Source organism: Rhinoderma darwinii, chromosome 1 (assembly GCF_050947455.1).
Source record: "Rhinoderma darwinii isolate aRhiDar2 chromosome 1, aRhiDar2.hap1, whole genome shotgun sequence".
NCBI classification, from domain to species: domain Eukaryota; kingdom Metazoa; phylum Chordata; class Amphibia; order Anura; family Rhinodermatidae; genus Rhinoderma; species Rhinoderma darwinii.
In genome coordinates, this window is record NC_134687.1 from 456297689 (window position 1) to 456320411 (window position 22723).

General features: G+C 43.7%; 1 protein-coding gene across 1 annotated transcript in view; it reads right to left on the reverse strand.

The window, feature by feature from the left end:
• TXNRD2 (thioredoxin reductase 2) overlaps positions 1-14303 on the reverse strand; it is a 136465-nt gene extending 122162 nt beyond the window's left edge. Inside the window, exons 1-5 of the mRNA XM_075832459.1 lie at positions 14058-14303; positions 9642-9710; positions 6127-6183; positions 3589-3733; positions 2610-2684 (exon numbers count right to left, since the gene is read on the reverse strand). Coding sequence (XP_075688574.1) covers positions 2610-2684; positions 3589-3733; positions 6127-6183; positions 9642-9710; positions 14058-14130 — 419 coding nt within the window. The 5' untranslated portion in view covers positions 14131-14303. The remainder of the gene's footprint in view (positions 1-2609; positions 2685-3588; positions 3734-6126; positions 6184-9641; positions 9711-14057) is intronic.
• Positions 14304-22723: the final 8420 nt, after the last annotated feature.

Here is a 22723-nt window from a genome sequence, read left to right on the forward strand (position 1 = left end):
GTAAGAAGGCTTATGCATTAGAATAAAGCCCGTTAGTGGCCGCCGTGAAAAGGCGTACTGGCGGTCACTAACGGGTTAACAGCTCAAAAGAAGAAATCTTAAGATAACGAGGACTTGGTTCAAGATAGTTGAGAAAGTGGGTTTATTCACTGCAGGTAATACCACTGCATTGCAAAAGTTTAATAAAAAGTGAAAAACAAAATTTAAAAACCTACTTTTTCCCCTTACAAACTGATTTATTATTAAAATACTAAATAAAGTAAAAAAGTCACACATATTTGGTATCGCCGTGTCTGTAACGACCCTAACTATAAACTTATTACATCATTTAACCCGTACGGTGAACGTCGTAAAAATAAAATAAAAACACCATGGAAAAATTGCTTTGAATCCCGCCTTAAAAAAAACGTGATACAAAATGATCAAAAAGTCGCATCTACTCCAAAATGGTACCGATAAAAACTACAAGTCGTCCCGCAAAAAAAAAGCCCTCCTACATTTGCATCGGCGAAAAAATAAAAAAAGTTATGGCTCTTCAAATATGGAGACACAAAAACAAATAATTTTGAAAAAAGTGTTTTCACTGTGTAAAAGTAGTAAAACATACAAAATCTCTATAAATTTGGTATCGCAACAACCTGCTGAATAAAGTTGTGTTATTTATACCACACGGTAAACGGCGTAAATTTAGGACGCAAAATAGTGTGGCGAAATTGCAGTATTTTTTCTATCCCCCCAGAAAAACGTTAATCAATAAATTCTATGTACCCCAAAATGGTGCTAATAAAAATGACAACTTGTCCCGCAAAAAACAAGACCTTATATAGCTATGTCGATGCAAAAATAAAAAAGTTAGAGCGCTTTGAATGAGACGATGGAAAAACGTAAAAAATGGCTTGGTCATTAAGGTCTAAAATAGGCTGGTCACTAAGGGGTTAAACCTAAGGGTATGTTCACACGGCAGCGTCCGTTACGGCTGAAATTACAGAGCTGTTTTCAGGAGAAAACAGCACCGTAATTTCAGCCATAATGGCATGTGCAGGCGTATTTCGCTGCGTCCATTACGGACGTAATTGGAGCTGTTTTTCCATGGAGTCCATGGAAAACAGCTCCATTTACGTCTGACGAAGTGACAGGCACATCTTTGACGCGGGCGTCTTTTTTACGCGCCGCCTTTTGACAGCGGCGCGTAAAAAAAATGACCGTCGGCACAGAACATCGTAAGACCCATTCAAATGAATGGGCAGGTGTTTGGCGACGCTTTTGATCCGCATTTTCGGATGTAATTCGGGGCTGAAACGCCCGAATTACGTCCGTAAATAGTGCGTGTGAACCCAGCCTTAGAATGACATGGTGTTAAATGTTAAAAATACAATTAGAAAATTTAAATGCAAAAGAATATTCAAATAATCTATTAAAATCTCCCATGACAATTGGACAGCCTAAAATCTCCAGAATCGGAGTCAATCTGCTGCAGCGTTTCTGTACCCACAGATCATTGCAGCATCTGATGGGAAAAAACATGAGAACAAGAAAAGAGCTGTTGCTAATTATGGAGGAAGCATCTGTAGCAGGACTATGAGTGGCACCAGTTCAGACACAAAGTATTGCATTTGGTTCCCAGTTACTACAGGTTGGGGTAAACCCTATAGAGGAAATGTATTATGGCTGGTTTCATATGCAAGTCTTAATACACAGTTTGTAGGAGTAAGATGTGACACATTTATTAGGAGGCAAACGCCTCTTCATAAATGTGTTGCCTTTCAGCTGTCCTTGCACTACAATTGTGGCGTAACAATCGCGGTCACAGGGAGTGTGACCACATCCCTCCCGCCCTTTCCTGATCGGACATAAAATTAAAAAAATATGTACGCTCACCTCACCGCTTCTCTCCACCTGGTTCCCTCAGGCTATCACTTCAGTCCGCAGCTCATACAAGGTATTGCCATTGCCACGTCAGGGCCAAATATGCGATGCAGCACGCAACATCCTGACACTACCCGCGGTCAATCTCTTGTATGAGCCACGGCTTGCAGTGAGAGCCTGAGGAGACCCAGTGCGGAAAAGTGAAGTGAATCGGTGAGAGAATTTTTTTTTTTTTTATTTATTTTATTGTCTGATCGGAGGGGATGGGACAGGTAGTCTGATGGGGGGTGGAAAAGTATGGGACCTCTCACAGGGCTCTACCTTGCTACCCTCCACCGAGTAAAATCTATGCCAGCTGGACGTTGGAGTGGATTTCCACTATAATATATGCCATTTTTCTCGCATAAATTATAGTAAATCTGTCCGACAGCAATGAACCCGCCACTTTTGTTAAGCTCCAGCTTTTTTTCAAAAGTAACAAGGGCTGCGTAAAATGCCCAAAAGTCACAATTTTCACCGCAAATTGTGAATTTTCTATGCCAGAAAACTAGAGTTGAAAGGTAAATAAATTTCCCCTGTATATTCTTATATTTGGTGTGTGCTACTGTAATATTATTGATTACTCATTGGTTGTTTGGGAAACATATATAAGAGTATTATACAGCTTGGATTTCCTCAACTTATTAAAAGGACTGAAAAAAACTAAATATTCTCTAAAAGATATGAAGGAAAGAATCACTTACTTGTCCTGCAGCTGCACTCTGTGGCCCCAATTCAGTGATTTCACATAATTTTGAACAGATTGCGCCATTGTGGACCTAGATGCAGATAAAAATGATAATTCCATACAGACGTTTCAAATTGTCTTTTGGTTCAAACTATGAAGCACAAAATTGCAATATTTTATTTGCTGTGCCTTTAAAGGGAACCGGTCACCAGCATTTCACCTATTGAACTTTACTTATCCCTCACTGGCCGCTGCTATCAAAAGTTCATTGCCGTTATCCCCTCTCCTAAACTCCTCCTCCGACTGTAAATAACGGTCTGTAAACATTCCGTGCCTTTTATCGTAATAATCCGGTGTCCCGTTGTGCGCGCACACCAGAAGAGGACATCAATGCACAAGCGCGGGATTGTGTGTGCTGGGGGAAGGCGAGGAGCTGTCAATCAAATGTTAGGAGGCGGGGTGAACTCGGAAAGACTTGAGGAATGAAGATATGACTTTTCAAATTAAGATATGACTCTTTTATGCTCATTAGCATACGATGTGGGAACACTAAAAACTGAATACTAAAGCTACAGAGCCGACTAAGAAGACAATTATAGGTTATACAGAAGTGATTTTTCACCCACTACCACCAGGTATTGCTGGTTTAACAGGTGAAATGCTGGTGACAGTTTCCCTTTAAATAAGCAAATGTCCTGTACAACCTATGCCACAAGAGGGTGCTGTTGCACAGGACTTACCATATAACTACAGCAATTTTCAAATCTCAATTACAACCGTGTTTCTTTCCGAATTAGATTTTCTGGCAAAGCCCCAAATTGGAAGAAAAATTGGAGTTGCTTTTTAAAAGGGCACAGAAAATGTGCTTATTTAACAGTAAAGTGGCAATATGTTCACTGGCTTTGAATAATGCAGCTGTTACACTTTTAATACTCTCCTTTCGTCTAATGTGCAATATGGGATGATCATTACAGTGTTAAGATAAAGGACATTACCAGTTATGCTGCGCTGGTTGTGGTATATGCCAGCCATAATGGGGGGCATCTTTTAGGGCACCTCCTAACAGCGCTGCCTGGTGCATCAGTTTTTTCGGAATGCAGCCAACATTTACACACGTTCCTCCAATACCCCATTTGGTTCCTTGAACAAGGGTAAAACAAAAAGATATCACCAATAAATACAAATATAATCAAACAATTTATCAAAATATAGAGCGTTGCCCTCCATTTAAAGGGCTCTGCAATTATTGTAGTAAACCTCATATGGATATGTCCTCAAGAGACTCTAAAACACTATGTAACAAAACTGTGTCTAATATGATTTTCCACGTGTTTCACTCCCTGGTTGCAATTGATCTGGCACTGCATCAAATTCAGTTTAAAACTGAACAGAAGGGGCCATTTATAGAGGACGGGGGAGGAAAGACATTACATTTCTATCAAACCTGAAGCTCCACAGATGCTAAAAATGCCTGCTGTTCCTATTCTTACTCCTGGACCCAGAAAGATGTGCAAAGTTGTGTTTTTACAATATATCATATGTACTCTATGCAACATACAAAACGAAATGACCGTCAGCTAGGGGCTAGAAAGAAAACTGGTGTTTTCGGTATTATTGTTGAAATACTACATAGCTGCTACAAAGGGTAAAATTTACAGCAACTATTGTACTGTGTCGCGGATTCCACACCGAAAATCCGCCACGTTAGATCATGTTCAGATTTTGTGGGTTTTCACAACAAATTTAGCACGTGTGAAAGTGGCCTTATAAAACATGAGCCCATTCGGTTTATATAAAAACAGGGATTGTGAAGAGCAGCAGTCCATTTCCCAGTAAAAGGTCCATTCATACCATTATTCAAAATGTATTTTCATACAGGTCACTTAATGTGACATTAAGGGTTTATTCACACGGTGCGATCATATTGCGGTTTTTGGCACCGTTTTACAGGAATCACAGCAGAAAAAAAAACAATATTACCACAATGTGTGAATAAACCCTAAAAAAATAAAAATATATGCAACCACACTTGCTGTCAAAAGGGCTGAATGTGGAGGAATGTATTGGATGCAGATCATAAGCATATATATGCCGCAGGCAGGTGATCTTTTGTTGATAAAATACGAAATTACATATATATATATATATATAATATACACATATATACACAGTTGAGTCACATTATTATGACCACCAGATAATATCCAGAGTAACCGCCGTGTGCAGCACGGACAGCAGCTAGACGGGCTGGGAGTGACTCAATAAGGTGCTGGTCGGTGGTCTCAGGTATCTGGAGCCATGCTGACTGCATTGCATCCCACATTTGCCAGACGCTGCGTGGGGGAGGATCCATAGAGCGAACACGACGATCGAGGTGGTCCCACAGATGCTCAAGTGGGTTCAAGCCTGGTGAATTAGGGGGCCAGGGAAGTACTTGGAAGTCTTGGTCATGCTCTTCCAACCACTGTCTGACATTTCTAGCCGTGTGACATGTCTCATTGTCTTGCTGGAAGATTCCATCTGCCCCAGGGAAGACAAACAGCATGTATGAGAGGACGTGATCTGCAACGATGGATCATACCCAAATCAGTTCAGAGTGCCTTCCACATGGATGAGTGGGCCCAGAGAATGCCATGGAAAAATTTCCCAGACCATAACGCTGCCGCCACCACCAGCTTGTGTTCTTCCAGTAATGGTTGCAGGAGGTTTGTTCTCTGATGTTTCTCACCTGACACGCCAACGTCCATTGAAGCAGAAAACGTGACTCATCGGAGAAGGCAACTCTTTGCCAATCATCTGTGGTCCAATTCCGATACTGCCTTGGAAATTGAAGCCGTTTTTTCCAATGCACCTTTTTACACACACGTCTGGCAGCCCCCTTTGTTGATTTTCACGGTGAGCTGCTCCACTGTAGCGTGTCATTCGGCCCTCACGCACCTTCATAGCCAGCGTTCACCTCTCACATCAATGGCACGTGGTGCTCTGCAGTTTCCACATCGGTTATTCCCAATGGTGCCATTTGTCCACTTACGATACACTTTCACCACAGCAGCGCGCAAACAGTTCTCAAACTGCGCTGTGTGAGAAATACTGCCACCCTTGGCCCGAAAGTCAATAATCATCCCTTTTTGTGTCCCTTTTACCCATGGCAGCAACGAGTGATATGTGTTCAGACAGCCTATCGCACACCTTATATACCCACCAAGCCAGCCCACGACACATCACTTCCTTCATGTGCTACACGCTGCCGACGTTGATAGTAGGAGGTGGTCATAATAATGTGACTCGACAGTGTATTTCCATATATTTGCTATTTAGTTTTGCCATGCCACACTATGTGGGGGAACATATAAACAGAATGTTAGCTATGTGCACAAGTACCTAGTACTAAATTTTACGGTCGACATAGTGACCGGGATTACTCCCTCCCTGCCCTAAGGTATAAAATAAACATAACCACAAATAGAAAATAATCTGTAATAAGCAGGTTAAATAGAAGATTTATAGAAGTACAATTTACCAACGGGTCATACCTCTGGGTGATGGCTCTACATAATCAAATACTGCAACTCGCTTTCCAAATTGGGCAGCTGAGAATAAAAACATTGGTTTGTCATAGCAAAAAAACATGGTGCAGGCAATCAACTGAACATTTCCATTAACTGACAAAATGCAGAGAAAAAAAAAACATTTAAAAGTTGCGTAACCTTTTATTATAAGTAAGCTTCATGCACAAGACCTATAACTAATAAGGGGCATGGAGAATCGAAATTATGAGGAAAATGTAAAAGAATTAAACCTATTTAGCCTTGAAAAAAGACGACTATGGGGGGACATGATTAACTTATATAAATATATTAATGGCACATACAAAAAATATGGTGAAATCCTGTTCCATGTAAAACCCCCTCAAAAAACAAGGGGGCACTCCCTCCGTCTGGAGAAAAAAAAGGTTCAATCTGCAGAGGCGACAAGCCTTCTTTACAGTGAGAACTGTGAATCTATGGAATAGTCTATCGCAGGAGCTGGTCACAGCAGGGACAGTAGATGGCTTTACAAAAGGCTTAGATCATTTCCTAGAACAAAAAAAATATAAGCTCCTATGTGCAGAAATTTTTACCTTCCTTTTTCCCATCCCTTGGTTGAACTTGCACTAACTATGTAACTAATAGTATATGTTCACACATTGAGGATTTATTTCAGATTAACACACTACAGAAAAACGATCTGGCTGGGAATTCCGCCCCTGAAGGGAGCCCGACATCACTGTCCATATATGGACAGTGACGTTAGGGGCTTTGAGATGCAGGAATTCCTGGCCAGAGCGTTCGGCAACGCTCTGGCCGGGAATCCGCTGCAGGAGGAGCCCCTGACATCACTTTCCATATATGGACAGTGATGTTAGGGTCTTTGAGATTCCGGAATCCCAGCCAGAGCGTCGGCAATGCTAAGGCTAGGGATTCCACTCCTGGAGGAGCCACTGACGTCTCTGTCCATATATGGAGAGTGACGTCAAGGCCTTTCCCAAGACAGGATTAGCCAGCCAGAGAGCTTGCGTTTCTCTGGCCAGGGACTCCATAGTTGAATGCCCGATATCACTGTCCACTGTCACTCAGCGCTTAAAGTAGCACTGTACCCTGGGAGTCCTCAAGGAGATCCCTCTGCTCCTCCACTCTGCACTATGAGTGGCTCAGCATAGACAGGCGCGATGACATCACTACATCGCCCCTGTCTGTGCCGAGCGGCTCACGGCTGCTTCACACAGTGAATGCTGAAGCAGGGAGCTTGAGGGTTCCTTGCTTCAGCAATGGATTCATCTGTATCGGTGTCCTGAGGACTGAGATACAGTTGACACCGGGACGTATCACCGGCCTACCGGGATACCGGGACCACCTGGACTGCCCCGCTGAATCCGGGACAGTTTGAAGGTATGTACTCTGAATGTTCACATCTGTGTTAGTGGAGCTCATCTGAATATATGCATAAATCTCAATGTAAAAATACTGCAGCTTTTCTACATGGACAAGTGCCACTGACGTGGGTATAATTCAATGTAGGCACTCTCCCCATTTTCAGTGCAGTGAATAAGCCCCATACGTGTTCTTATTTTCGAACAATCATTTACTAAATCTTTACAACCCCTCTTAGGCCTGAAACACTTGGGCACAAAGTGGTTAGCCTAAAAAAAAAAAAACAAGGCTTTCACACGACCATTTTCAGAACATTGACGTTCCATGGGTATATTCACACATCTGTTTTTTTTAGTTTTTTTTAACGGACTGACTACTGGCCGACAAAAGATACATGTTCTATTTTCAGCCACTTTTACGGCCCCCATTGAAGTTAAAAAAAAAAACGTTTTTAACAGCCATTTTTCAGAAAGCCATCCATGTGAAAATGTCAGCTTGATCTGTTTTTTTAACAGACTTTTCTTTCACGGTCGTGTGAATATAGCCTTATATTAACATATTCCTGAAGCATCCCATTATTGTCTATGGGCTAAATGCATGCCGAAACCATGATATTTGTAATAACTTTAGGTAATGCCACACAGCCCCCCGTAGGTAATGCCACACAGCCCCCAGTAGGTAGTTCTACACAGCACCCTTTTACATAGCACCTCCTCCCCATAGATGGCACCCACCCTAGCTTTCTGTAAATAGCGCCACTGTAGGGGACCGTTCCAGGAGAAGTCCCTGACTTCAATGCCCATATATGGACAGTGAATTCAGGGACTTCTCCTGCAGCGGAGACACCGGCCACAGCGTCGGGGATCCCGCTTCAGAAGTCCCTGACATTACTGTATTCATATGTGGACAGTGAAGTCAGGGACTTCTCCTGGAGCGGAGACACCGGCCACAGTGACTGTTTACCGGGCCGTCAAAAAAATTGGTCGTGTGAATAGCCCCATTTGGGGTCTATTGTTCCTACTGCGGCCGTGTGACGGACGTTTTTTGAATGGCCATCACACGGCCGGGAAACCCTGTCGTGTGAATAGGGCCTAAAAGTAAAAAAAAAAAAAAAAAGGATGTGAACCAATCCAAAAAAAAAAATGTATACAAATTTTTGTAAACCAAACACATGCCTTACATTTGTAAATGTTTACAACATGAAGAGGAATTTTTTCTCAGTCAAACGTGATAAAGAAATCTTGAACAAACTCCTTTGTCTCACAGTGAAATAAATGAAAGCTTTATTAAGAAAGAAAACTTACATGAGAGATAGAGAAGTAATAAAAAAAAAGACATGGCCACGGAGATCCTCTCAAGTGTAAGACAAAAGACTTGCAGATTGACTTTAAGATTAACCTTTTAAAGGTCTTTTCTGGCTAAGGGCCTGTTCACATCAGTGTTGGCTTTCCCTTCTGGAGTTCCGTCTGAGCTTTCCGTCGGGTGAACCTCGCAACGGAAAGTCAAACTGAAACCACAGCTTCCGCTTCAGTCACCATTGATATTAATGGTGACGGATACATTGCTAATGGTTTCCATTCTTCACCATTCCGGCAGGTTTCTGTTTTTCCAACGGAATCAATAGCGCAGTCGGAAACCCCGGAACGGAAAGCCAACGCTGATGTGAACAGGCCCTAACTGCCATCATGGAACCGCCTTACAAGTTATTGGCCACACTTTGTGCACTAATGACATCATTCTGTGTACACACTTTCTGTTGTCTAGAATAGCAAGTCTTTAGCAAACTCGAAAACATTATCTCAACAGGACCTTCACCGCTATCCTCCCCCCTAAGGATGGATAACCAGCAGACATAGTTGATAAAGATACCTTCTTTATTTTACTAAAACCTCATGAAATTCCAGGATAAACATAAGATGTATACATATATATGGCATACGCATATAATATGGGCAATAGATTATTAGCAAGGCTATAATGATTATTTTTCTTTCTGAAATAAGTCATACTTTGACTTTTTTTGGTACTAAAGGCTGCAGTCACTCACTGGTGTGCTATGGTGGTTTAACTCCTGTCTAATTCATTTTATGCAAATATACCCAAGGTGTTATGCAACCGATGGTAGGGTAAAACCATACCTTCTTTCGCACATGCAAGACCTCCAGAGCCTCCACCAATCACAAGCAAATCATAATCAAGATGTATAGCTGTGAATAAAAAAAAAATTGTTACACATAAAGTTAAAAAAAATGGTGACCTCACAAACTAAAATCTCATGCTTATGGCAGGCCATATGATGCTCTATCATGTCCATATGAAATCGGAGGCATACCGAGGTACAGTAAAGCCCCTCTATGGGCGCACTATCATGGCTCTGTGAAATACATAGCCATAGTATGACTGTGTGCATGAATCCTTGGGCTCATGATTAGCAAATTAATATGTCCATGCAGATGTAGCCTAATTCTACCACCACTCAACTAACTTATATCTCTATACTACTTCTCTGATTTATACTTCACACAAGTGAACATCAGTTTGTTTTAGCAGCCATCCATCCCTGAATATAATTATATAGATCAAAATCAAGGCATGCTCCATCAGACTCAGTATGTATGGAAGTATTCTCCCATAGAAGGAGAATATCTTGGTACAAAGCAATCTAAGGCTGGATTCACACGAGCACGTTACGTCCGTAATGGACGGAACGTATTTCGGCCGCAAGTCCCGGACCGAACACACTGCAGGGAGCCGGGCTCCTAGTATCATAGTTATGTACAATGCTAGGAGTCCCTGCCTCGCTGCAGGACTACTGTCCCGTACTGTAGTCATGTTTTCAGTACAGGACAGTAGTTCCACAGAGAGGCAGGGACTCCTAGCGTCGTACATAACTATGATGCTAGGAGCCCGGCTCCCTGCAGTGTGTTCAGTCCTGGACTTCCGGCCGAAATACGTTCCGTCCTTTACGGACGTCACACGCTCGTGTGAACCCAGCCTAACAGAGCCTGCCAGCATTGCAAGGAGTCTCTACTGGGAGCATGAGCCCTATCCCCAGGGGGAGAAGAAAAAAAAAAAAGAAGGAGTTCAACAGAGAGAAAGAATATGCTAAAAGAAGTATCACTAGGATATGTTATATTGTGATCTGTGGGATCCGACCTCTGACCGGTCCCTTAGGTTCATTACCTGCAGAACCGTGCTCCTGGCTATCTGTTGTGCAAGTGAATTGGGCTGTAGTGTAGTTTTATACATAGCAGGTGACCTGGACCGTCACTGTGCAGGTTCCTTTGGACGAAGCATCTTTTTTTAGTTTTTTCATCATCGCATTTCGAGAGCCATAACTTTATTTTTTCTGACGATGTAACTGTATGAGAACTTGTTTTTTTGCAGGCTGAGTCATATTTTTAAAAGAAACATTTTGGAATACATTTAGATTATTGTTTAACGTAAAAAATAAATTGGGGGGGGGGGTTGAAAAAAAAAAAAAGGCAATTCCATAATTTTTTTCGGTTTTTCTTAAGGTGTTAACTTTATTTTACAGGTCATTGGTGATAAGCCATAAATGTCTGATAGATGCGGGTCCTAGCACTGGGACCCACACCTATATCGAGAACGGGTGTGACCCGACCCCTGTTTCGCCTGGTGCGGCAGCCACTGATCTTAGGCGGCTCTCTCCATTCTGTCGTATGGGAGTTACGGAAACAGCCAAGCAACACTTGCTCAGCTGTTTCTATAACTCCCATTGAACAGAGTGGCCCTCTCTTCACTAGTTACCACCTGTAATCTGCGGCCAGCGGTACCGGCCGAGGTGTGGTTCAGGTGACATGTTCTCAATGCAGGTGCGGGTTCCAGAGCTGGGACTCACATCTATCATACATTTATGGCATATCCTGTGGGAATAGCCTTTTAAATTAAACGTTTCCGTTAGGCCTTATTTACACGAGCGTGTGCGTTTTGCGCACGCAAAAAACGCGGCATTTTGCGTGCGCAAAAGGCACTTAACAGCTGCGTGTGTCATCAGTGTATGATGCGCGGCTGCGTGATTTTCGCGCAGCCGCCATCATTATGACACTCCGTTTGGATGTTTGTAAACAGAAAAGCACGTGGTGCTTTTCTGTTTACATTCAGAGTTTGACAGCTGTTGCGCGATTCACGCGCGGCACACGAAAGTGCTTCCGTGCGGCATGCGTGGTTTTCACGCACCCACTGACTTCAACGGGTGCGTGATGCGCGCAAAACTCACGGACTTTCTGCACTGCCCCATAGACTAACATAGGTGCGTACGACACGCGTGAAAAGCACGTGCGTATATTACGCTCGTGTAAATGATGCCTTAGTCAGTAAAAACAACACAAAAGAATAACGTAAATTAAATTGCCAGTGTGGATGCCGCATAAGGTTATATTCACACTGCGTTCACTGTATATGTTTGGCATATGAGTTGGAAAATTTTCGCCAATGGGTCTGACAAAAAAAAAATGCAGTTTCCATCTGCTGGAGAGGTAAACGTCACAATACTTTCTTTTTTCGCCTATGCATAGGAAAGAGCAAAAAGATGTATACCACGCGGTATGGTTTGTTTTTCCAATGGTGGACATGCCATAAAATTACATACAATTGCTTTACAATCCGCAAGAGATTTTCCTTGCACTTGGGCCAAGAGTAAGGGCCTGTTCACATCAGCGTTCGCTTTCCGTTCCTGGGTTCCGTCGGGTGAACCCCGCAACGGAAAGCGAACGCTGATGTGAACAGGCCCTTACTCTGAAACCACAGCTTCCATTTCAGTCACCATTGATATCAATGGTGACGGAAACATTGCTAATGGTTTCCGTTCGTCACCATTCCGGCAGGTTTCCGTTTTAATGAGTCGACTGCGCTATTAAAATTCAGTGGGAAAAACGGAAACCTGCCGGAATGGTGACGAACGGAAACCATTAGCAATGTTTCCATCACCACTGATATCAATGGTGACGGAAGCTGTGGTTTCAGTTTCACTTTCCGTTGCGGGGTTCACCCGACAGAAACCTCAGACGGAACCCCAGAAAGGAAAGCCAACGCTGATGTGAACAGGCCCTAAGGAAAAAACACGAAGCGTGAACATAGATGTAAGGGTATGTGCACACACACTAATTACGTCCGTAATTGACGGACGTATTTCGGCCGCAAGTACCGGACCGAACACAGTGCAGGGAGCCGGGCTCCTAGCATCATACTTATGTACGATGCTAGTAGTCCCTGCCACTCTGTGGAACTACTGTCCCGTACTGAAAACATGATTACAGTACGGGACAGTTGTCCTGCAGCGAGGCAGGGACTCCTAGCGTCGTACATAACTATGATGCTAGGAGCCCGGCTCCCTGCACTGTGTTCGGTCCGGGACTTGCGGCCGGATAACGTTCCGTCCATTACGGACGTAATTAGTGTGTGTGCACACATACCCTTAGGGTATGTTCACACGAGGGCGTCCGTAACGGCTGAAATTACGGGGATGTTTCAGCCTGAAAACATCCCCGTAATTTCAGCCGTAACGGCATGTGTAGGCGCTTGAACGCCGCGTCCATTACGGACGTAATTGGCGCTGCTATTCATTGGAGTCAATGAATAACGGCTCCAATTACGGCCAAAGAAGTGACAGGTCACTTCTTTGACGCGGGCGTCTATTTACGCGCCGTCATTTGACAGCGGCGCGTAAATTACGCCTCGTGTGAACAGACAAACGTCTGCCCATTGCTTTCAATGGGCAGATGTTTGTCAGCGCTATTGAGACGCTATTTTCGGACGTAATTCGGGGCAACAACGCCCGAATTACGTCCGTAATTAGTGAGTGTGAACATACCCTAAGGGGATGTTCACACAGAGTATTTTGCCGAGTTTTTTGACGCGGAAACCGCGTCGCAAAACTCGGCAAAAACGGCCCGAGAACGCCTCCCATTGATTTCAATGGGAGGCGTCGGCGTCTTTTTCCCGCGAGCAGTAAAACTGCCTCGCGGGAAAAAGAAGCGACATGCCCTATCTTCGGGCGCTTCCGCCTCTGACCTCCCATTGACTTCAATGGGAGGCAGAGAAAGCGTATTTCGCGCTGTTGTATGCCCGCGGCGCTCAATGGCCGCGGGCGAAAAACGGTGCAAAAATCGCCACGAAAATCGGCGTGCAGGGAGAGGAATATCTGCCTCAAAGTTCCAAACGGAATTTTGAGGCAGATATTCCTCCCCCAAAATACTCTGTGTGAACATAGCCTTAAACTGACACTCGTATTCCGCATAGGAGCATCACCTTACACTATTTTATTTCACCCCAAGAGCCCATAGACACCGCCACATACAGAATGCAGAGGACGGGTGACAAGATTTTGAAGCAATGACAAGCACATTGCTGACATGTGACTACAGGAGCTGAATGTAGTGCAAGTGGTGACAGAATGCGACGCAGAGTGACGCATGAGGGCGTTTTCGAGGGCTCAGTCAGTCACGTTGCACTTTCGCTCATTCGGGTGCAGCTGCTCGCATTTATACTGTGACACAACACATCACTACTCCGGTCCCCCAGACAACAGATACCTGCTATGCCCCGACTACACGTAAGTGGTACGAGGCCGCTTCTCCTAGCCGGGCACCGCCATAGCGCCGCCATGTGTGCGAGGACCCCCGAGGTCTGCCTAAGTCGTGCCTGCTTAGAAAAACCTAAAACGTGCTCATACTTCAGTGTTTCTATTCCAGGTTATTACAATTCTACAGCGCTCCTTACAACGAGTATAATAAGGTGTACGTAGCGTCCTGTCAGTATTATGTGTTATAACCACGCCCCCTGGTCATGTGACCGCCAGCCGCCTGTTATGTGAGTATACAGGTGTTAATTGCTGTAACTGTATACCGCGCAGCTATGCTCTACGCATGTGTGAACTCTATTTTCATTATTTATAGATATTATTTTCTAAAAAGAGCCTATTGCTGAATAACCAGAATAATAAGTGGTTGCCCCCCCTATCTGTAAACGTGACTCTTATGGCTTATTCAGACGAACGTGATATACGTCCGTGCAATGCGCGTGATTTTCACGCGCCTCGCACGGACCTATGTTAGTCAATGGGGCCGTTCAGACTGTCAGTGCTTGTCCGCTGCGTAAAACTCACGACATGTCCTATATTTGTGCGTTTTTCGCGCATCACGCACCCATTGAAGTCAATGGGTGCGAGAAAACCGCGCACGGCACACGCAAGCACTTCCGTGTGACGCGCGTGATTTGTGCAACAGCAGTAAAAAGTATGAATGAAAACAGAAAAGCACCACGTGCTTATCTGTTTACAAACAGAGTGTCATAATGATGGCGGCTGCGCGAAAATCATACGCAGCTGACACACGGAGCTGTTATGTACCTTTTCCGCGCGCAAAACGCCGCGTTTTTTTGCGCGCGCAAAACGCACATGCTCGTGTGAATTCGGCCTAACATTGGTAGAAGATATTCCTAAAGAAAGATTAGTCTTATATATGTCACCAATCCATACAATTCGACATCTAGGGTATTACCATCGTTTCTAGCACGCTTGCTATCAGTCCCCTTAACCCCTTAGTGACCAGCCCATTTTAGGCCCTAATGACCAAGCTATTTTATTCGTTTTTCTATAGTCGCATTCAAAGAGCTATAACTTTTTTACTTTTTCGTCTACATAGCTGTATGAGGACTTGTTTTTTGCGGGATTAGTTGTACTTTTTAATAGCACCATTTTAGGGTACATAGAATTTTTTTTATTAACTTTTATTAACTTTTTTTGGGGGGATTATAAAAAAAAACTGAAATTCCGCCATTGTTCTATGCGTTTTTAAATTGACGCCGTTCACTGTGCGGCATAAATAACATGTTACCCTTATTCTATGGGTCGGTACGATTACGGCGATACCACATATGTAGAGGTTTTTTATGTTTTACGACTTTTGCACAATAAAACCACTTTTGAGCTAAAATTATTTGCTTTAGCATCGTCGCTTTCCAAGAGCCGTAACTTTTTTATTTTTCCATCAATGTAGTGATTTTTTGGGCTTGTTTTCTGCGGGACGAGACGTAGTTTTGATTGGTACTGTTTTGGGGTGCATGGGACTTATTGATTTATTTTTATTATGACTTATTTGGGGGGCAATGGAAGAAAATTGCAATTTCGCCATTGTTTTTTGCGTTTTTTTTTACGGTGTTCACCTTGCCGTTAAATTACATATTAACTTTATTAATGCAAGGGGCTGTGTGGCATTACATACGGGTGGTTGTGTGGCACTACCTACAGGGGGCTGTGTGGCATTACCTACAGGGGGCTGTGTGCCACTACCTACAGGGGGCTGTGTGCCACTACCTACAGGGGGCTGTGTGCCACTACCTACAGGGGGCTGTATGGCATTACAGGGGAATTACAAGGGGCTATGTGGCACTACCTACAGGGGGCTGTGTGGCACTACCTACAGGGGGGCTGTGGCAGTATCTACAGAGGGCAGTGTGTGGCATTATCTACAGAGGGAAGTTTGTGGCAAAAAATGTACAAATGAAATTCATCCGATTTTAAAACGGACAGGGAAAAAAACGGATGCAAAACGGGTCAAAATCAGCTGTTAAAAACGGCCCGGAACGGAATCGGATGCAAAACGGCCGTGAAAAACGGTCCAAAACGTCCGTTTTTATCGGCCGACACTTGGACCCTGTCGTGTGAATAAGGCCTTAGGCGACATGCCCACTTCAGTTATTTTCATCAGGGCGCTATCCATTAAGGCGGGATTCACACGACCGGGTCGCGCCAGAGCCCGAGTGCCGGCCGGTAAAATCGGCCATTCTGCCCGGCCGGTTTGCATAAAGTTTTGCATCCGTGCCGGGCCGGGCAAATCTGGACAGTGACATCAGCGGCAACTCCTGAAGGGGAATCCCCATGTGTTCGGGGATTCCGCTTCAGGAGTTTCCCCTGATGTCACTGCCCAGATATGGACAGAGACATCAAGCGCTCTGTCCAGGAGCGGAATCCCCGAAAACACGGGGATTCCGCTCCTTCAAGGAGCTAAAGTGCGGCTAGCACATAGCAGAGCGGGGAGATACCTCCCTGCTCTGCTATAGTGGCGTCGCTGCAGTAGTAGCAGCCGCAGCAGCAGCAGCTGCTAGCGGCGCCATCGAAGGTGTCGCCGGGCCAGGGCGCTTTTAAAACAAGCAGGGGAAGGGAGCCAGCACAGCGCTCCCTTCCACCTGCTGTACACCCCGGCCCTGCCACACAGTGTACAGCGCACAGCCATTCGTCAGAATGGCATCAACTCTTCCTCCTCACATGCACTCTGCGCTGTGAGGAGGAGGAGATAGAGCGCAAGCGCCGGAAAACCCGGCCATCACTCGGGACACATCCCGGTGATGGCCGTGTATTACCCGGCCCCATAGACTTCTATGGGAGCCGGGCGGCCGGGTACCCGGCCGAAGATAGAGCATGTCCTATTTTTTGACGGCCGGTTTTCCAGGCCGTCAAAAAATCGGTCGTGTGAATAGCCCCATTAGGGGTCTATTATTCCTAATGCAGCCGGGTGCCGGCCGATTTATGAACGGCCGGCATCCGGCCGGGAAACCCTGTCGTGGGAATGAGGCCTTACTGTTTTAACTGTTAGGGTATGTTCACACGTAGTCAACCAAAACGTCTGAAAATCCAGAGCTGTTTTCAAGGGAAAACAGACCCTGCTTTTCAGACGTTTTTTACCAACTCGCATTTTTACCAACTCATTTTTTTACCAACTCGTTTTTGGAGCTGTTTTCATTGGAGTCTATGAGAAAACAGCTCCAAAAACGTCTGAAAGAAGTGTCCTGCACTTCTTTTGACGAGGCTGTATTTTTACGAGTCGTCGTTTGACAGCTGTCAAACGACGACACGTAAATAACAGGTCGTCTGCACAGTACGTCGGCAAACCCATTCAAATGAATGGGCAGATGTTTGCCGACGTATTGTAGCCATATTTTCAGACGTAAAACGAGGCATAATACGCCTCGTATACGTCTGAAATTTGGCCGTGTGAACATACCCTTAGTGCCCTGACACATTCAATGACATAAATGACAGCAAGCGTGATCTCGAGTAAATGACACACATTAACGTTACCGAAGTGTCGGGAGTGTTTAACCCCTTAGTGACCACTAATACGCCTTTTTACGTCGGTCACTAATGGGCTTTAGGCTAGGCTGACGCCTTTTCACGTCAGCCTAGTCTAAGTCCTGCACGGGTCTCCCGTGCAGGCAGGAGTCGGGGCTCTGCTGTCTGATGACAGCTGAGCTCCTGCTCCAACGCCCGCGATCAAAGTTTACTTCGATCGCAGCCGTTTAACCCGTTAAATGCCGCCGTCAATAGCGACCGCGGCATTTAACTTTGTTTACAGAGGGAGTGAGCTCCCTCTGTCACCCATCGGCGGCCCGCGAATGAAATCGCGGGTCTCCGATGGGGTGTCATGGCAGCCGGGGGCTTGATAAAAGCCCCCAGGTCTGCCCTGGACATATTCCTGTTAGGACGCGCCGGAGGCACGTCCTAACAGATTGCCTGTCAGATTTACACTGACAGGCAATAATGCTCTGGTATACGAAGTATACCAAAGCATTATAGCAGCGATCGGAACATCGCACAGTAAAGTCCCCTAGTGGGACTAATAAAATCAGTCATCAAAGTGAAATAAAGATTATTAATAAAAAGTACAGTAAAAAAATAAATAAAACCATTTTTTTCCATAAAAAGTGTTTTTATTTAGTAAAAGTGTAAAAAAAAAAAAAAAGTACACATATGTGGTATCGCCGCGACCGTAATGACTCCATTAATAAAGTTAATATGTAATTTAAACCGCAAAGTGAACACCGTAAAAAAAAAAACGCAAAAAACCATGGCGAAATTGCAATTTTTTTCCATTGCCCCCCAAAAAGTCATAATAAAAATGAATCAATAAGTCCCACGCACCCCAAAACAGTACCATTCAAAACTACGTCTTGTGCCGCAGAAAACAAGCCCAAAAAATCACTACATTGATGGAAAAATAAAAAAATTACGGCTCTTGGAAAGCGACGAAGCAAAAGCAAATAATTTTAGTTCAAAAGTGTTTTTATTGTGCAAAAGTCGTAAAACAGAAAAAACCTCTACATATGTGGTATCGCCGTAATCGTACCGACCCATAGAATAAAGGTCACATGTTATTTACGTCGCATAGTGAACGGCGTCAATTTAAAAACGCATAGAACAATGGCGGAATTTCAGTTTATTTTATAATCCCCCCCCAAAAAGGTTAATAAAAGTTAATATAAAAATTATATGTACCCAAAAATGGTGCCATTAAAAAGCACAACTAATCCCGCAAAAAACAAGTCCTCATACAGCTATGTAGACGAAAAAATAAAAACGTTATAGCTCTTTGAATGCGACTATAGAAAAACGAATAAAATAGCTTGGTCATTAGGGCCTAAAATGGGCTGGTCACTAAGGGGTTAATTAATAGACATCGCGTCCTGGCTGGAAGCGATGTCTATTTACTCTCAAGACACTTCAGTAACGTTAATGTGGGTGTAAGTGACAGCACACGCTGTTCTGAGTACAAATGAAATGGATGGAGAGAAGTGTATGACGCTGATTGGTCAGCGTCATACACTTCTCACCACAACGCCCACTTGGTCAAAAGTAAAAACACGCACAGTTGGGCATTAAGAAAGTCATTAGCATAAAGCTAAAATAGGTCATAACTTGGTGAAAATAGATAGTTTTTCTAAATAAAAAAGCACTGCTGTTACGTACATTACAGCGCCTATCACATTATGTAGGAGGTAGGGCACTTATAATGTGGGGACAGAGCCTCTTTAACCCCTTCAGGACCAAGCTCATTTTGGCCTTCAGGACCAGACCCATTTTTTCAAATCTGACATATTTCACTTTATGTGGTAATAACTCCGGAATGCTTTTACCTATCAAAGCGATTCTGAGATTGTTTTCTCGTGACACATTGGCGTAACTACCGCGGCAGCAGCCGTAGCGGCCGCTACGGGGCCCACGGCTTGAGGGGGCCCGTGCCGCCAGCCAATACGCCCCCCCATATACCCGGTGGCGCCGCTAGCAGCCGTTATGGATTGGACTTTTGGACACATTGGACTTTATGATAGTGGAAAAATGTGGTCGATAAATTCAATATTTACCAGTGAAAAACACCAAATTTTTTTGAAAAATTGCAACAATTTGCATTTTTCTAAATGTAAATGTATCTGCTTGTAAGACAGGCAGTTACAAAATTGTTGCTAATTAACATCCCCCATATGTCTACTTTAGATTGGCATCGTTTTTTGAACGTCCTTTTATTTTTCTATGATGTCACAAGGCTTAGAACTTTAGCAGAAATTTCTCACATTTTCAAGAAAATTTCAAAAGGCTATTTTTACAGGGGCCAGTTCAGTTGTGAAGCGGCTTTTAGGGCCTTATATATTAGAAACCGCCAAAAAGTCGCCCCATTTTAAAATCTTCACCCCTCAAAGTATTCAAAACAGCATTTAGAAAGTTTCTTAACCCCTTAAACGTTTCACAGGAATTAAAGCAACGTAGAGGTGAAATTTTCAAATTTCATTTTTTTTTTGCAAAAATTCCTTTTTAATCAATTTTTTTTGTAACACAGAAGTTTTTACCAGAGAAACACAACTCAATATTTATTGCCCAGATTCTGCAGTTTTTAGAAATATCCCACATGTGGCCCTAGTGTGGTAATGGACTGAAGCATCGGCCTCAGAAGCAAAGGAGCACATAGTGGATTTTGGGCCTCCTTTCTATTCGAAAATATTTTAGGCACCATGTCAGGTTTCAAGGGCTCTTTCGGTGCCAAAACCGTGGAAATCCACCAAAAGTGACCCCATTTGGGAAACTACACCCCTTGAGGAAATTATCTAGGGGTATAGTGAGCATTTTGACCCCGCAGGTTTTTTGCAGAAATTATTGGAAGTAGGCCGTGAAAATGAAAATCGTCATTCTTTCAAAGAAAATGTAGGTTTAGCTAATTTTTTCTAATTTCCACGAGGACTAAAGGAGAAAAAGCACCACAACATTTGTAAAGCAATTTCTCCCGAGTAAAACAATACCCCACATGTGGTTATAAACGGATGTTTGGACACACGGCGGAGCTTAGAAGGGAAACATCGCTATTTGGCTTTTGGAGCTCAAATTTAGCAGGAATGGTTTGCGCAGGCCATGTCGCATTTGCAAAGCCCCTAAGGGACCAAAACAGTGAAAACGCCGAAAAAGTGACTCCATTGAGAAAACTACACCCCTTGAGGAATCCATCTAGGGGTGTAGTGAGCATTTTGCCCCCACAGGTGTTTCATAGATTTTATTAGAATTGGGCAGTGAAAATAAAAAAAAATCCTTTTTCTTCAATAAGACGTAGCTTTAGCTCCAAATTTTTAATTTTCTCAACAAATAAAGGAAAAAAAGAACCCCAACATTTGTAAAGCAACTTCTCTGGAGTACGGCAATACCCCACACGTGGTCATAAACTGCTGTTTGGGCACACGGCAGGGCTCAGAAGGGAAGGAGCGCCGTTTGCTTTTGGTGTACAGATTTTGCTGCATTTGGTTTCTGGTCGCTATGTTGCATTTGCAAAGTCCCTGTGGGACCAAAACAGTGGATCCCCCCCAGAAGTGACCCCATTTTGGAAACAACACCCTCAAGGTATTCACCTAGGGGTGTAGTGAGCATGTTAACACCACAGGTGTTTTTTCAGAAATTCGTGTGCACACGATGTGGGAGAATGAAAATGGGAATTTTTCCTTAGATACGCCAATATGTGGTGCCCGGCTTGTGCCACCATAACGAGACAGCTCTCAATTATTATGCAGTGTTTCCCTGTTTTAGAATCACCCTACATGTGGCCCTAATCTTTTGCCTGGACATTCGACAGGGCTCAGGAGTGAAAGAGTACCATGTAAAATTGAGGCCTAATTTGGCGACATATAAAGTATTGGTTCACAATTGCAGAGGCTTTGATGTGAAATAATAAAAGAAACCCCTGAGAAGTGAGCCCATTTTGGAAACTACACCCCTCAAGGCATTTATTAATAGGTGTAGTGAGCATTTTCACCCCACGTGTCTTTTCCATAAATGATTGAGCTGCGGCAGGTACAAATTAAAATTTTCCCCTAGATATGCCAATTCAGTGTCAAATATGTCGTGCCCAGCTTGTGCCACTGGCTCACACACCCAAAAATTGTTAAAAGGGTTCTCCCGGGTATGGTGATGCCATATATGCGGAAGTGAACTGCTGTTTGGGCACACTGTAGGGCTCAGATGGGTGGGAGCGCCATTTGGGTTTTGAAGCGCGGAATTTGCTTGGTAATAGTTTTGTTTGGAGTATCACTGTTGTTTCCGTTTATAATGTGGGGCATATCTGAGCTGGGCAGAGTACATCAGGGGCATAGTCAGGTGGTATAATAATAATGTAAAAAAAATAATAAAATAATCCATAGATGTGTATTACGCTGTGATCGATCCTTTCAGCACAGGTGGTGTCGCACTGATAAATGTCCTTCCTTATCCCCCTTTTGGTCCACACTCTGCACCTTTGCAGTTTGGGGAATTTTGCCGGGAAAGTGTTCTCCTGGTATAATACGGGCACCGTCGCTTCCAGCAGATATGTTTGGGCCCTCCCCTTCCTGGTTCCCTAATTTTAGTGCCTTGATACATCGCCTTTTGAAACAGAAGAAATGTTCCCCTCGGGCCTGCACAACTAGATATTTTTCTTTCCTGAATTATTGGAGCCTTAACTTATTTTATTTTTTCATAGACGTAGTGGTATGAGGGCTCTTTTTTTACGGGACGAGCTGTAGCTTTTATTTGTACCATATTGGGGTACATGCGACTTTTTGATCACTTGTTATCCTTTTTTTGGGAGGCAAGTTGACAAAAAAACAGCAATTCTGCCATAGTTTTTTAGTTATAACCATGCGTTATAAACTACATGTTACCTTTATTCTGCGGGTCAGTACGATTCCGGCGATACCAAATTTATAGAACTTTTTTATAACTTTTTGCACAATAAAATTACTTTTGGAAAGAGAATGTATTTTTTCTGTCGCCAAGTTATGAGAGCCATAACTTTAAAAAATTTTCGTCGATGGAGCTGTGTGAGGGCTTGTTTTTTGCGAGACGAGGTATAGATTTTATAGGTACCATTTTTGGATACATGCGACTTCTTGATCACTTTTTATTTCAATTTTT